Source organism: Amblyomma americanum, chromosome 3 (genome assembly GCF_052857255.1).
Source record: "Amblyomma americanum isolate KBUSLIRL-KWMA chromosome 3, ASM5285725v1, whole genome shotgun sequence".
Classification (NCBI taxonomy): Eukaryota; Metazoa; Arthropoda; class Arachnida; order Ixodida; family Ixodidae; genus Amblyomma; species Amblyomma americanum.
In genome coordinates, this window is record NC_135499.1 from 175,754,775 (window position 1) to 175,771,451 (window position 16,677).

At 44.3% G+C, this 16,677-nt stretch overlaps 1 protein-coding gene across 2 annotated transcripts; it reads left to right on the forward strand.

Moving 5' to 3' along the window:
- The first annotated feature begins 196 nt into the window (after window positions 1–196).
- LOC144125489 (ras-related protein M-Ras-like) lies at window positions 197–14,082 on the forward strand. 2 transcript variants are annotated; one of them, XM_077658925.1, is made up of 4 exons: window positions 197–775; window positions 5,521–5,774; window positions 7,191–7,270; window positions 10,895–14,082. In XM_077658925.1, exons 1-4 carry the CDS (start codon window positions 583–585, stop codon window positions 10,965–10,967), a joined length of 600 nt encoding a protein of 199 aa, XP_077515051.1. In that variant the 5' UTR covers window positions 197–582; the 3' UTR covers window positions 10,968–14,082. The 2 variants fall into 2 exon arrangements, with proteins under 2 accessions (XP_077515051.1, XP_077515052.1); XM_077658926.1 differs by lacking the exon at window positions 10,895–14,082 and adding an exon at window positions 9,040–9,135 and having other exon boundaries at window positions 222–775.
- Window positions 14,083–16,677: the final 2,595 nt, after the last annotated feature.

Consider the following 16,677-nt stretch of genomic DNA (forward strand, 5'->3'; position numbering starts at 1 on the left):
GTTTTCTTTTCAGTTTCGGTTTCGTATGTCTCGCTGTCTGCCCAGAAAGTTTGTTTTATCTGCAAGTGACCGCAGGAAAATTTAGCTGGTAAGTATACGCCTCTGGCTTTCTGCAATATGGAACTTTCTGCTGTCGTGGTTGCTGCTTTACGTAGTCAACGTTGTGTATGAAAAACCTCTGAAGAACTTGCTCAAAGGTGGCGCGGTGGCGATACTCTCGCGAGGGTCTCGTTGCCATCGTTGCTTCTTTGCGGGTGATTCATTGAGGCAGTGGTGTGTGGTGATTATGAATTGTTCGACGCTGCTGGCGGCCTGCAATTGCTCTGAGGCGTCGGACTCAACGCTTTGAAGAAAATGCAACTTTTTTGCTTCACACTACAGCTAGGTAATCTATCGTGTGCCTGTACGTGCGCGACGAAATCATGCAAAGTCTAACCCTAATCGCTCCGGAGGCCTCGGCGTTTTGCACAAGAACAGTACAGCACTTGCCCGTAGCGAAAAAGACGCTGTTGGCGTTGGTGACCAGTGAAGGACTGGGCTTTTGGTGCGGTTTCAATTTAGCTACTTGTGCCTGAGACGTCGATGACCATGTCCAAGCCACCGAGTGACAACCTTACCACCTACAAGTTGGTCGTGGTGGGTGACGGCGGGGTCGGCAAGTCGGCTCTGACCATTCAGTTTTTCCAGAAACTTTTTGTCACTGACTACGACCCGACTATCGAAGATTCATACATACAGCACACCGAGATCGATGGTCAATGGTGCATTCTCGACGGTAAGTACTGCTTCGTATGCAAACAGTTTTTTTGAGGAGGCAGACGCGCGACGAGTTCCTGCGTCGTGCTTGCCCTGCAAGCAAACTTTTTCTTTTTCCTTCAAAAGCATTAAGGTTCCATTTTCTGTGCCTTTTCCACGCAGCTTTTTGTTGTATGCTTCAGTGTGGTGCACTAACAGCGGCTGACGCTGATTAGCAGCCGATTGCACGAAGTCGCCTTTCGTGTTTATTTGCTTAATCCGTGTTGCAGATGTGAAAATTGGCCACCCTTTGCTTACAGTTCTAACTGCACCGAGTCAAGAAGAAAGGTCGTAACATCGAACTCTCTGTTCAAGCAAATACTATGTCGGCAGAATAGAAATTATTTGATCGGATGCTGGGATGAGACACGGCGGAAAGAGGAGTCGTAAAATAGCGCAGAGGCGACTTTCCTTTAGCATGGTAGTTACAAGCACTTCTACGCAATGCGCTCTGTGTGGATAGAAGGGCAAGTGAAGTCTTTTTCAACCTCTTGGAACTGCCTTATGCACACATGATTTTAATCGCTACTATAGCCCGGTCGGCTACACTAAGCAGGGATTGCCAACACATAGAAGCAGCAACTTTCAGAGAGGGAAGAAAATAGAAATCCTATGTTACTCTTTCAGTGATAGCTACCCAATTGCATGATTAGCAAATGCTTTTATCGCATCTGATGGGCTGTAGCTAGCTTCCAACCACATCAAAAGTTTATTGTGCCACTTACGAAATATTTTTTGTACTAGCATTGGTACGGGTTAACGTAATGAGATTTGCCATTGTCTACACTAAGCATTGATGCACAACAGTACTTACTGCATCTTTATGGTGAAAGAGTGCATTGTTTTATGCATAGTCATGTTGGAATTTGCAACTGAGATGCACAATTGTTTGCTGTAGTGATTTGTAAACGAAGTCGAAACGAAGTTGTGCTTCTGCTCAAAGATGAAGTTTTTGCTGTTCAGAATGATATCAGTGTGTGGCCCTTGAAAACACATTAGGCAGTGTACCCCATTTCAGTAGTTAGCGCTGTCAAAGCTGTGAAACATCTAGAAGTAATGCTCATGTGATGCTCTCCTCCTTCAGTGCAGAATCTTGATAAATGTGACATTTATAGTGGTGTTGGTAGACTTCTGTGTACGCAAAGGAAACAGAGTTTTACGTGATTAACATTATTTTTTGGGATAAACTTGGCTCAAAAGCAGTAATAGCAGAACGAAGTTCTCTACTCTCTCTGGTGTATTCCATTAAAGAGCAAAATAAAAATACATTTAATATGTATTTTAGCCTTGTGCTTAGGGCGCTGGACTACTGATCTGGAGTTCCCGGGTTCGAACCCGACCACAGCGGCTGCATTTTTATGGAGGAAAAACGCTAAGGCGCCCGTGTGCTGTGGGATGTCAGTGCACATTAAAGATCCCCAGGTGGTCGAAATTATTCCGGAGCCCTCCACTATGGCACCTAATTCTTCCTTTCTTCTTTCACTCCCTCTCTTATCCCTTCCCTTATGGTGCTGTTCAGCATTTCCTTTCCCCAAAAAAACAATTATTATTATTATTGTGCTTGGGCATCATTAGAACACAATTGGTCGCAAGTTTCAATTAGAATGACAAGTAAATACCTGGGTCACAGCAGGTCACTGCGAGAGAGTAGTTCTCCAGCTTTCTAAAAAATAGTGTCCGCTGCAGCTTTCAACTGGAATCTCACCAAGCTTGTCTTGTAAAGCAGCTTTTGCATGTGAGTGATCCACTGTGCTTCTTTCTGCTGTATCAAAACACAAAACACCATGTAGTGACAGATGTGGCAGCTCCGTTCCAGCTTCCGCACTACTGTTTTCATACAGCAGGTTTTGATAGAAAACCGCTACCGCTATTTGTCTCCTTATGACTCATAGAGAGCGTTGTTTTATCCCTCTATCCAATGGTGGCGTTTCTGCAGACGCTGTGCCATTTGCAGAGGTGCACGTCTGTCTTGCGACGTGTCTGCGAACTTTGCTAGCAAACAACAAACGGATGGGAAGGCGGGAAGGAACACCTTTAATATCTGTGTTTGCTCCTGGTTGGTCGGTTGAGGAAGCCTGTTGCTTTCATCTTGCTGCGAGTAAATGTGGAGATGGAGTATAGTTAGTGGTTAAAGTTTTCGGTTTAAACCACTAAGGTCATTACCCTGCAGATGTGCATTTAAATTTTCTGGCTATTGAGTATGGGTTACAATCGGTCACAAGAGAGAATTAAAAGTTGACTATAATCTAGAGCCTGCCCTTCAAGCAGCAGCAGAACTTGCTGAGCACTGTTTGAAGGTGTCCACCTTACCTTCATCTACTTTGTGTCTACTTTGGACACTGCAGAAACCCACCCTTCTTACTGGTCCTTTTAATGTGTCAGCATTAGAACCCTCATGTAAGAAAAAAACTCTCCATATATTCTCTTGAGCCTCGGCAGGTCACAAAGTGGAGAGAAAGGGTTAGGGAAAGTGGGAGAGTGTAATCCCCCTCTCTACTTTAAGGTGAGGTCAGGGACAGGGAAGACAGAGATACGGTGGGAACCGACAGGTGGCAGATCGGGAGAATGGAGACGGGGGTATGGCGCGTCACACTGTGATTGCTGATATGGATCGGGAATGTGACATGCAGAGGTACTGCATGTCACATGGTGATTGATGGGCTGGATCATGTCACCCACTCACGATCTCAACCTGTCAGCGACAGTGGCTGCTCCGTTAAGGGGAACACTAATGCTAACGCATACTATGCCACATCAATCGCATTGATCGTGTTAATTTTTTGTGCACGATCCTGCCGTTTGCACATTATGGTGCATGAGGTTTATGTCCAAACCTGTAAATTTGGGTTGACGCATTTATTCCAGTTACAATGCAGTATAGGCAACCTGCACTGCAGTTTGATGTGTCGATCGCAGCGCTGTAACACTGAGCCTAGCAAGAGGAGCAAGCAGTTTTTTGGCGCTTTTGTAGTGCTTTTCCACGATATTTGTCTGCACTTTTAAGCATCAGCTTCCGTGCTCTGTCGAAGCCACACGTGGTGTGTCTCAGCTAACTGAGCTACATTGAGAGAATCTAGGCAAGGAATGTTACCAGCCAAACGTGCACCTTTAACCCTTTGACGGTTGAATATTCTCGAGAAAAATTCATCCCCAGTGTCAAATTTTTTTATTGGCTATTTCAAACAAACAAAACTCGCAAAGTTCGAAAAAAATGGGCGAAAAATATACAGAGAGATGATTACAGTCACAGCATCAATGAAAACAACAAAAATTTTCAATACCGCATAGGGGTATGGTAGCCCTTGAAAAACAAAAAAACAAAAATGGCAAAGTCCGGATAAATAAGAATGCAGCCTGTGAGGCCATAACGCTGCACTACTAGGCACCCGAACCACCACAAGCTAAATAAACCGGAGAGCAATGACACTCCATGAGGGTTGATAAACCGAGGGAGTCTCAACAAAGATAAACATCAGTGTTCGCGGGCCTTCGGAAGGGCCCTGGCAAAGATAGGAATCAACTTTGGCGCTTTCGTTGCGATCACACGGAGGATCCGAAAGTATGCAGGCAAGTCGCTGGAAACCACTCTTGACACTGAAAGTCGCAATAGGAATTTTTTTCCCCACAAGATTATGGCATAAGCAATGTTGTAATATTTTTTATAAGTTGCTGAAGGTGGCAGCAGCACCTCCTGAAAGAACTAGAGTCCCAACAAAGACAAAAGTCAAATTTCGCACTTCTGTTGCAATCGCAAAAAGAGAAAACGAAACCACAATGTCGCGCCCACGATGTGTGGTCGCGCCGTTGCAATCCACGTCCAACACTGATAGTCACAGACAGTTTGCTTTTTCACCGGAAGATGGTAGCATAAGCAGCATCTTGACACTTCTTGTACTTTTCAGAAGGTAGCAGCACATCCCAGCGTGCACGTCTTTTCCGAAAGGCGCGAAATTTCAAACGTACGCTCAGTGCAGTACCGTAGTACCCATACAGCAAAAACAGTCAAAGGGTTAATGATGCAGAATGTGGTCTTGCATTTGCTGCAGCCCAAGCAGCTGATGGCAACAGTTTGTAGGCACTCAGTTGAACAGTTTCAGCACTGTTTCGTCACTGCGGATTATGTATGCAGCGTGAATAAAAGAGGGAAGGTGTGCCTCTGCCTGGCCTTCTTGTAGGGGTGCAGCATAATGCTGGCAACATTTGGCTCTGGTTTTTCAGCTGCTTTTGGTTCTTTTGGTGGCTAGAAGCTTCAAAGCCCTGCAGGTCGCAAGTTTTGACGTATGGTCACAGAGAAGAGGAAGCTCGTAAATACTTCATCAGCTTCTTCACCGAACACCTGGTGGCTCTTCTTCTGTAATTCTTTTAAGTTGGCTTATATTGTCACTGCTGTGGAAGTAAGTAGTTGGTACTTGCTGTTTTATTCTTGGACATACGGTCACCCATTGAGATACAGGGCTATGAACATATTCTTGATTATATTGGCACCGTGGGTGGTACACTCTGGCCGTGCACGCAATTTTCAAGGCTGGACATTAGATTTATGTGCTAGTGGTGATGATTTTGTGACCATCTTAAAGCACCAGGCAAAACATTTTGTAGTCTTTGTAGAATTTTGCACTACTTCTTAAAAGAAGAGAGGTGTGTTCATGAAACTGAGGGGAAACAAGGACACTTCATCATAGGTGCCTTCATTACTTACTGCCATGTGCTGTGTTTATTTTGCAGTGCTAGACACAGCGGGCCAAGAGGAGTTCAGTGCCATGCGGGAGCAGTACATGCGCAAGGGGGATGGCTTCCTCCTCGTGTACTCCGTGACAGACAAGCAGAGCTTCGACAACATGGGTCACTTCCACACCCAGATTCTGCGGGTCAAGGATCGGGACTCTTACCCCATGCTGCTGGTAGCCAACAAGGTGGACCTGGTGCACCTGCGACGTGTCTCGGAGGAGCAGGGTCGAGAACTTGCCCAACAGCTCAAAGTGCGTTGCTGGTCTGTCATGAGCTTTTGGTGCCTGCTGCTGAAAGTTGACTGGTTCGAGTTCTACTGGGGTCAGATCCGAATCAAGAATGAAGTGGGAAATGCCTTTCAAGGAAAGCCTTCCAACCAGTGGTGTCAACCTGTTCTCATAATGTTGTGTTCAACCACATTGCATCTGCAAGCGTGACATCACAGGTGGTTGGCAGATGCAAGGCGGTTGACTACAGCACCACAACGATAGGTCGATGCCACTGGTTGGAGTGCCTCATTCGATGGGCACTTGTTTCTTCGTTCTTGAGTTATATCCTATTGTAGTTGATGGTGACCGAGAGTTGAAGACTCGTGTTTGTAGCCCTTCGCAACTGATTGGGATTGCAAGCTGGACTTAAAACCGCGATATTGTGTTCATGAGGGCAAAATGCAAGTGATCTTGGGTGGTGGAATTGAGTACCACTTTTTTTAACCTTCGTTCCTGGCACCTCTGTTACATTTTCTGCTGCCATTTGAGGCAAGGAAACCTTGTGTGTTGACGCCTTCATGTGTATAGTCATGGCCAGAATAGTACAGAGCAAATTTTGGCATTCAAATGCTATCCTTGCATTACATAGAGAAATTAAAAGGTTTCTCTACATTTACATGCAAGCACGCAACCCGCTACTTATTGCATGAGGATTTGAACAACACTCAGTTTTTGCCAGGTAGTGGTTGACAGGAGTTAGGTCTCTAAAGCATGCTTGATATTTTTCTGGCTGTAACTTATTTTATTGGTGTCATCCCACTTGTTAATGAAGCATAACATTTCATGCTTACTTTGGAACTGGGCCTGCTACTTTTTGCTTCATTTAGTTGAATGAACTATAAGCTGCAAGTGGCATCAATTCACTTGTTGCACATGCCATGAGTTGTGTAAAACCGGCAACTGGGTAATATAGTGGTCCTCATCTTTTCACATCATCTTTTTCACCGCGCTATAAAGATGGAATGGTGTAAATATAGTACAATCTTGGCAAGTAGAAAAGAAAATGATTTTTTCTGGCTGCTACCTGAAAATGGCACAGACTACAGGAATCCTGCCATGACTATTTCTTGGTTCTTCATGTGAGCACTGATTGTTTTATCTTGACTAAAGTCCAGAATTAGGTCTTTACATCTGCCTTTTTTGAAACCAATATTTAGTTGCTTGTGGCTTGCCAGCTTCAACAAGTACTAGGGAAGGGAAAAAGAGATAAAAACAAAAGCCCCAGTCATGAGTCATTCTAAATAATGCTCTGTGCAGCCAATGGAAGCATACTTGAGCATGGCTGCTGTCTGTTTAGGTCAGGGCTCACAGACTAATTGTAGCTGACTTATGCCATAATGCACCTTTTCATATGCCTCAGTTGCATGTTTTCTTTACCTGGCTGTATGATTTTTGCAGATCAGTTACATTGAGACAAGTGCCAAAGATCCACCTATCAATGTGGATGCTGCATTTCACGAGGTCGTGAGGATAATTAGGTGAGTACAGAGACGTATGCGTGCCTGTGGGCACTGAATCGATGTTAAACACACCTGCCTTTTTTTTTTTTTTACTAGGGCTTCAATAAATTCTATTTTATGCTTCTGGTGTTCACTTGTTTGGTGAATTTTGCATGGCCTGGCTGGTCATCTTCATGCCTTTGTTTGAGCATTGTCTATGAATATTTGTAAGGACAATGACAATGTTTATCGCTGTTCGTTCAACACGAAAACGTGTCTATTATTTTTTCTTTCAAGCTGTTCCTTTTGTGAGCTTATCTGGGGAAGTAAAACTTTGTTCGTGTACTTTTTAGTCATGAGCCAACACCAGCACTGTCCTGATTTTGAGTGGAGCTAGAGCTCTGTGAAAGCTCTCTCATTGTTCAGGTCTTCTATTTCTCTTCACCGGCTTCATGAAGTTGCATGAGGTAACACCCTTAAAGTTCTAATACCTGGCTTTTGAGTAGCATTCAATGCCATGTAGCAGTTCTTAATGACCATGTCATCGGCTAATGAGCAAAACAGGTACTGAACTTGAGTTTATAATGTGTTGATGTTTGGTGTACACTCAAGTTCAGGGAAGTCTGTTAGCCTTTGTAAATGCACGTCATAAATACATGGCCTAGTTTACTGTGTATTATTGAGGACGTGATACAGCACATATTTGTGTGTGGTAGCGTGTGCGCACAGGGGCAGTGCAGAAGATTAAATAGGGTCAAGTTATGGTACGGGGTGGAATATTTGAAATTATTTGCAGACAGTAACATTTGAAAGGGTTGGCATTCATACAGGGCCGTCATAAAAGTTTTATGACAGATTCCTAACTGTATTATAAGACTGTATGATTGTAGGCCTCCTTAGAATTGTTGTTGATGCCTAGTTGTTTTGAATAGCTGTTGCCAAGAGCACAGTTTTTGTCTTGTATGTGTGTGAGAAACACTCCATTCCAAAGCAGCTTCCAGTATAGCATGGGCTATGTGTGCCATGCACGTTGGAAGCACAAAGTTGTCTGCTTAAGCATGCAGGGAATTTTAAACTACGGCATTTCTGTTTACAAAATTTGCACTTAGACGAGGTAAGGCCCTATAGGCCAACGTTTATAGATATACTTCAGTTTCGAAACTCCTCGGCGTGCCCACGGGGAGGAGCCGGCCCACCGCGGTTCCTGCCACTGCGGCGCTGCGGTCGACAGTAGAGCTATCTGAGCAAGCGTCGTCTGCTAGCACCCAACGTTTCGCTTGCGCAGGCGTTTCCGAGTTCGCTGTTAGAATGTTTGTTCAGCGACCCTCTTCGACAACTAGGCATTATTTCAATAAGGCATGCCTGTTTTATCGCGTGGATAAAGTTTGAGTCGGGTTGGATTGCTTTTTTTTTTTTTATGGTAGCACTACATACGTGTCAGGCCACCGTAGCTCCGTGCACACGTGTCCCGGCGACATCCAATAATTTGAAGTGCGCTCAATGCCCCGTTCATCTGGTTTAAGTTGCTGCTCATGATGCAACATTCCTCAATGTACTGATTCATGATATACTCTAACAGCAGCACTGGGCAACATGCCATTGTTTTTAATGCGAAAATTTCTAATGAAGGATCGCATATGAGGGAAAGCAGTCGCCAAAAATAGGTGACGCTAAGAAAACTATTGAGAAAATAAAAGTACGATATTAAGGCTATTAAAAATGAAAGGAAGCACTTGAATTTATTGCTGATTTATACTGTGGACGTATATAGAGGTAAACTCCTACGAGCATTCTTTTTATTTTTCCAGGCGGTGTTAGGCTGCTTTAGCCTTGCTCTGGGCCCGGGTGACCTAGCACCACTACAGACGCTTTCATTGCACGGATCTTTTTTCTTTTTTTTTTTGCATCTTGCTTTTGCAAAAAAAAAAATGCATGTGTGTTACTGAATAAAAATGAACCATTGGGCTCATCTAGCGTTCCAGGCAGCTTATCGAAAACTGATGCTCAATTCTCTTGAAAATAAACAGCCTCTTCTTCCCGTTTCATAAGAAAATGCACTTGCAGAAGATCAGGCTCCGGTCCTAAAAGTAGTATTAAAGTAATTTGATCTTGTGAGGTCTTCCAATTCTGAGAAAGTCGCAGGGTGGGAAGCATCGCTTTTGGTAATAGCTGCGAGAAAAGTGCTCTCCAAATAATTATGTGACTCACCTTTCTTAACCTGACATAAAAGATATTTGTTGCGTGCTGCTATAAACTCTGTCCACCCTCTTCGGTGATCGCCTCTTTTTGAAGGCAAACGACAGGTGGATAGGCAGGATTGATCAGAAATCGCGTTAGAATGGATTTTTTTCTTCAGTGCGTCTTGTGTATTTCCACGATGTCACCATTGATGTCTCTGCTTTTACGCTAAGTGATTGTTTGAAACTTAATCACATATATTGTGTGTTTTCTCGAGCAGCCTGACAGTGCAAGGATTTTCCTGTTTTTCACTTTTTCAGGAACAGAGGGTCACATAGTGAGCAAATTGCGGCCATTCTTACATATCCTCAGCCTCTAGTGCAACCGCGTATGATAGATAGCAAACTGCGAAGGAGAACGGCTAGCTGCTACTGAAAGCATGAATGGAATGACATCTCGAGAAAAAAAGAAAAAACTGGATGTAGAGTAAACATTCTCCACCATATTCAACGAGATGAGCAGTGTTGCCCACACCGCGCGACGCCCACGATGGCGCAAGCGTCGACTGCAGCGCCATCACACTCCCTAGGGGCAAGTCGCGCCCGGCTCCGGCGGGAGAGTTTCGAAACTCAAGTATATCTGTAAACATTGCTATAGGCAGCAATGGCCTTTGGCTTTACAGTGAGTGCTCAAGTGGTTGTGTGACTGAAGGTTATTCTAGTAGCTATAGGCGGAGAGATCTGCAAGCCAAGCCAATTAAGGGAGAGAGAAGAAAAGAAGGGTGAGAAATTGGAGCGACATCTCGGCTATAGCCAAATAAACCATAGCTTAGTTAAGCCTGCCTTTTAGTGCGCCAGCACTAAGGCCTCCACTCATCGATTTCGCTCCTAATTTGCGTTAGGCTGATTACGCAAATCGATCGTCATTTTTTTTTCTTGTCACAGTGATGTTTGGATGCATCATGTTGCTGTCTCTCTTTAGTCTTCATTCTTTTCGTATTCATACTTTGTCTGAAACTATAAATAAGAAGGTTCTGTCCAAATTTGCAAGCATGCCACCCATTCCCGGTGCTAGTATTACATGAGTTGTTGCACATCTGTTGGAATATTTAGGCTAGATTTGCTGTCCTTGTGAATACTAACCTCTGCAAAAAGGCGGAAGCTCTTTGCGGTTGGCTCTCTCAGCCTTCCTTCAATCCGCCGCAGTGGCTCAGTGGCTTTGGCCTTCAGCTGCTGATCCCAAGGCCACAGGTTCGATGCTGGCTGCGGCGGCCGTATTTCGATGCAGGTGAAATTAAAAAATGCTTGTGTGCTGTGCGACGTCAGTGCATGTCAAGAACCTCATGTGGTTTAAATTAATCCAGAGACCACCTCCACGGTGTCCCTCATAGTCCATGTGTCATTTCGGGGTGTTAAAACCCTACATTTTACAAGTTGTTTTTCTCTTCTCCTTCCTGCCTGTCCCCTTCTTTGCTAACGTCTACAGAAACCAGCCACCACAGCTGGACCAAAAGCGCCGCAGAAAGTGGTGGAAGAACTCTCGCTGTGCTCTGCTGTGACAGACAGGCCTGCTGTGTGTCCATCGGTGTACTCTTTCTAGGCCCTCCTCCCTCTCAACTGCCTTGACATGACCTCGTTGGTTTCGATCTCGTGGGTTTTGTAAAATATGTTGTTTTTAACATTGGGGATCTCCTTTGGCAGCAACACGTGACTGTTCTTAATTATTTCTGATCAGTTAAGAGATCGCCCTTCCAATGCTTCTCAAATTGTGCCGTGCTGTGGCGTGTCAGTCTGTTATTGCAGCTGTCGTTGCTCCCACCCGCGTTGCTGGCACTTGTCAGTGGTTGTCAACGAGGCTCGTCAGCAGGCCTTGTTTTGGAGCGCTATTCCTGCTCGAGAAGTGAAGCAAATCAACCAAAGAACACAATGTAACACCGTGGCAGCTACGTAACCATTTCTTCCACGTTAAGTCGAGTTGGAGAAGCTGTGTATGTAAATTATGTGGCCATATCAAAAGAATCTGTCCGTATATACTCCTGCCTTTTATGATCACTGGATCTCCTTGACTTGTCATGTACCTTTGGTTTTTCATTATTTGTGCTTAACTTTCAAAGGTGGCACTGGGCCAGTGGACGGTGTATTTTGTGATAGCTAGTGGAACACTGCAGAGATTTAATTTTTGTTGGGGCCTAAAATAGAGTGATTGGAGAGATGTATTTTAAAATTCAGCAGTTGGGACGCTGCCCAGTGCTGCTTGGGCCGTCTGCTTTCATTCAGACACGAGATGCAAGTGTAGGATCACTCACAATTTTCTGTTGGACAGAAATATATGTCATTTCGCCTCGGAATTTCTCTGTTGCTGTTTCTTTTCAGCATAGTGAGCTGTCTATTTTTTAATACTGCCGTTTATGTGACCTGCAGCATATCGCATGCTGATGATTGGAGCGCATTGCCTTAACAGTGTTTTTATGGCTCTGAAAAAGAGTAAGTTTTCAGTTCATGCTATCTGTTTTGCTTTGCAACGCCAATAACATGAATTTTTGTTTTTGTAGTTTTAGCTTTGACATGTTTCTTTGTAATTTCTGAAAGAAAAAATTGTGCCAAAATGACTGGGCTCAGATTTTTCACTTTGCTGCCTTCATATTTCATGTTTTCTTCGAAAATCCACATCTTGTATCGTTTTCATTGCAATGATGCATAGGCTTGCACAAAGGGACAACCTTGCATCTTCTGCTGAAGGAGTAGTTCTTGAGCTGTGGCACTGGGACAAGTCCGTTGCATTCAAGTGTTTGCACACACATGGTGACTGTGCCTAATTTCTCCATTGGGCTATATCTTTCTGCTTTGTGAAATGGAGCTTCCCTGGCTGGCCAAATGTTCCTTGAGGGATCTCATATGTGCGTGTTTGTGTTCGTATCTGTTTCTGTGCCAGTCCTTTGTGGTGATGATCAGTTGTGAGTTTTTCTGTTCCTGCTGTTTTGCAGATAGTGTATAAAGAGCTTGTGTTCTCTAGTTTTCAGCATTTCATGGGATGAGGCACCATGTTTTTTATGTCTGTCTGCTGCTGCTGTTGCTTTGCTGCACATTTCAGGTCCAGTGCTACTCTTCAGAATTATAACTGTAGGTTTGGAAAGAATGGGTAGAAACATGGTTCAGTGCTTGCCGAGTTCATCTGATGTTTAGTGTGAAAAATGTTCTAAAAGTGAAATGGGAGGTGGTCACAGCCTCTAACGTCTTAAGCCATTGGACTGTAAGCACATTGTTCCTTCCTTCTTTCCTTGTTCTTTTTTCTAGGCTGTAAAATCCCATTTGAGCAACCACAGAAGACGTGAAGAATGCATAGCATGGCTAAGAACATTGGGAGCTTTTCTTTGAGTCCTGTCTGTTTGCTCTATCCCTCGCCTGAGCATAATAAGGAGTGAGCTTGCTTAGGCTCAAAAGATGCATATTTTTAAATATTCTTTTAAGGCTGTGATAAGTTTTAAACCCACAATTTACAGTTATATCTGGACAAGATACACAATTGTGTGAATATATTGAAACATTAGAGGTTGGGTCATCCATTGCCTGCTGTCTGGTTTACTGCCTTTTTAATATTGCACGAAACATTGATAGCAAGCACAGGGTAGGCTGCAGTGAATGTTTACAAAGGATGTCATAGTGCATCTGTTTTCTGGGTTGCTTACTGTACATAAGTAAGCCGGTGATGCTGCTTGCTTTTGCCTACTCGCTTTGAGGGGCTTGCTTGTGTAATTGAAACACACATGGTTTTTTCCTGTGGCCCATGTAATGCATTGCCTATGAGTTGTTTAAGTTCTTCCTGGAACCTCTTTACACTGCGTGTGTAATTTTCAAGTGCCACAACAGCATTGACCATCTGATCTGCTGGCTATTGACCTGACTCTAACGAGAGACAATGAATGGGTCTACTTTTGACGAGCTCTGAGCACAGCATACTTTTGTGGTCTTTCATTGGGCAGCTAAAATCATACTGTGGTCCCTGCCATGGAGCTCAAAGAGTGCAATTTCTTTTGTCTTCACAGCAGTGGAGAAACGGTGAATCTTGGTATATTCGTTTTCATCCCGTGACTATTTCTTTTCAGATTTTGGGATTTAATATATTAATTCATCATGGTTGCTGCATTTATAGTGCATATAGCAGTGTTTATTGCTGCGTCATGTTTATTTTCTTTTAGTTTATGGCCAAATCAAGACAAAGTTCTTTTGCACTGTATGAAAACGTCCTTTGTGGAGTGCCATTTTGGCCTTGACAGTTTTAAAGGTGCAGCTTCGGCTAAGTAGTCTATGTGGCTTTGTATGCGCGCGCAGCTTTTGCTCAAGTTTGGAATTGGTTTGAACTGACACGTCTCATCTAAACCAAGCGTTACTTGAGTGGGTGTATTGTTTGCACAAATTTTAAGTGTTTGCTACATATCAGCTTATTAGCTGTTTGGTGGTATTTATTGTAAGTATCTAGGTGAATTTTGATTTTTGTTTTCACTGGCTGTATGACTTATGCACAGAAAAAATCTGTAGAGAAATGGTGCCGCTTTTTTATTTCACCTTCAGAAAGAATCGTTCTGTGTACTCAACATGCTGTAGATTGGCCTGTTACCTGTGGTGCAGATCTGTAATTTTCAGTTCATGAGAGAAACATTGTCTTACTAATAACAAGGTGTGCTCATTTATTCAACCCTAATGGTGACACACAGTCATGTGGCAGTCATTTATTGCAACTAAAGATGAGAAAATTTTGTGTAGTTTCAGTGACTACTTTGCACAACGCCGCAAAGGAGGAGCTGGATTCCTGCATCATTGTGGGCGTCCAGCTTTAGAGCAGCATAAATTGAGTGGGCCGCATTTTATGTGACAGCAAGGTGACCGTGTATGATCCGTTAGGTATGGCACTGATGCAAACAACATTGATTGCCGACCTTCTTGGGCTCAGCCAACAACTACTGGCAGCCAGCAGGCCTCGCACAACCATGCATGCCAACCTCTTAGTAAGCAACATTGCTGTCTATCTCTGTGGTACAATGGAATGGTATCCGCTTCTGGCTGCTTTGTTCTTGTGTTCGATTCACAGGTTTTCTGTGCGGCTGTTTACTTTCCCGGATGCGACACGGGTTTTTATGAGTTATTGCAAAATTTTAGGTCTTTTTGCGTATGTTCACACTTTCTAGGGTGTGTGCTGTTATTCAGTTCAGTCATGAAGAGCCTGGGTTGGTGCTGTAAGTGTCGCATGAGGTGTGGCCTTGACGCATGCGGTGATGCTGTCACAATGCGAGGGCATCCAATATATGCCTTTGAGGTCCTTGTGGCCTGTCGGCTCGCGATGCTTGCTACACACTGTCGTAAACAGGAGCTTGCGGGACTAGTGGGCATCTACCGAACTGCATCGCTGCATCATATTCGATGTTGCAAGCCTGTAGTCGAACCACGTGTGCTCTCTTGCTTTGCTCTGTCTTTGTGGCCCATTCTGCTATGTGTAGGCACCATTCCGTGCGTTCAATTCGGGCTCAGTATGACGATCCAAGCTCTTCGAATTGGGACATAAGAGCACTGCATGCGATAGCATGTTCGCTTTAGTACTAGGAATAGTTAAATAAAGCCACTTCGTAGTAGACCACATCGGCCTATGACTTTGGAACTACTACGAATTGTGGCACTATATAGGCCTTTCCATTGGGCGAGGAGGATGTCGAAACACCTCTCTGGGCTGTTGCAAACCGGTTCTGCTGCTGCTTCCACCACTCTAGGGCCAAGTGCACACAACAACCCAGCAAGCAGTGTGGCGATGCCCAGGGAAACCTAAATGGAAATGTCTGATCTCTGATACAACTAGAGGTTGAACTTTTCGGTTTTATTCTTTTAAAATTTGGTGGACTTTCTTAGGTTTTAATTTCTGAACGCAAGTTTCGGTTTTTTTTCCGGTGAATGATTTTCAGTGAATGAAATACTGACTTTTTTTCGAAGATTTAATGTAGAACATTTGTTGTCAGAAGCCACTTAGTCTGTTTTGGTGTTTTTGTCATCCTGAAAATTTTATTGAGCACCGTAAAATACCATGTAATCACCCCTCCTTTTATTTTTTCCGCGAATCTCTCATTTCCGTACACTACCAAGTAAGCGCCCTTATTTTTACGCTGCCAGTTAAAAAAAAAAGATAGTTTTTGAGTATAGCCAGGAATTGAAGCCAACGTGAACGTGAAATTTCCCGCCCGTCCGCCACGTTTTTGAGGCTGTCGAGGATGGCTGTGTTTGTGCAGGCAAAAGACAAGAATCAAATGGATAAGATTTACTGCCGAGGCCGCTTGATGGTGAGGCGATATTTGGCCGACCGAAGCTGAGGACTGAGCTGGCGTCGGAACAGCAGCCTTCTGTTGTAGCTCCCCTTCGCTATGCCACGCATGGACCCAGGCCCTCTGCGGGTTCACTCAGCCGCTGCAAGTTGTGTCGGGCTCTTTGACCGAATTTCGCAGTGCCCCTGCTAGAAGGATCGGTGCGTGTCTCCTGTCGCATGACCCAACACGACAGTCCGCTTGTCGACACTAATTAGAATAAGCTCTGATGCCGGGCATGTTGACTTATTTCAACAGTTTCTTTTAATTTCATATGCCGCTCTCGGTAGAGCCTATTGTCTAAAATCACAGTTCGACCTCGTGCAGCTCAGAACTCGTTCGCTTCTTCGCAAGCGGTATGGTTATGCGATTTCTTTACACCACTTTGGAATCTTAGGCACTTCCCTTTCCGTGGAGGAATGCCTTCGATCTTTGCAAGAACGCTCTAAAAAGTGGTAAAAAATATTCAGTCACCACATGCCTCCAATGTGCGCATACAGACTCACGGATTTGTCAAGGCAAAGTAAAACCCCGTGACCCGTTAGTGCAAAACCGTCTTGCACAGTAGCCATTTAACGGTTCCTTTTATGCACACTCACGCACTCTCATGACCTCGAGCGGCAGCAGTAAACCTCGGCATATAAGCTCATGTTATCACCTCTGCTATTGCCAGTAAACAAGCGCTCATTGCCTCAGTAGCAAACATGGCAGCACACGTGTATAAAATTGGTTTGGGCCAAGGAAGACGCTACAAACGGTCCCCTTCTCCAAGCAGCGAAACTACCCCTACAAAGCTCCGGGCGGCTCGTCACTGCATCTGTGCGGGGGCTATGCACACGTCAGGCTACGCTAAGGGAAGGCCCGGAACAAACGCCACCGTACCATTAACTTTTAGGAGGTAATGATTGTACCCATGAGCGTCGATCGT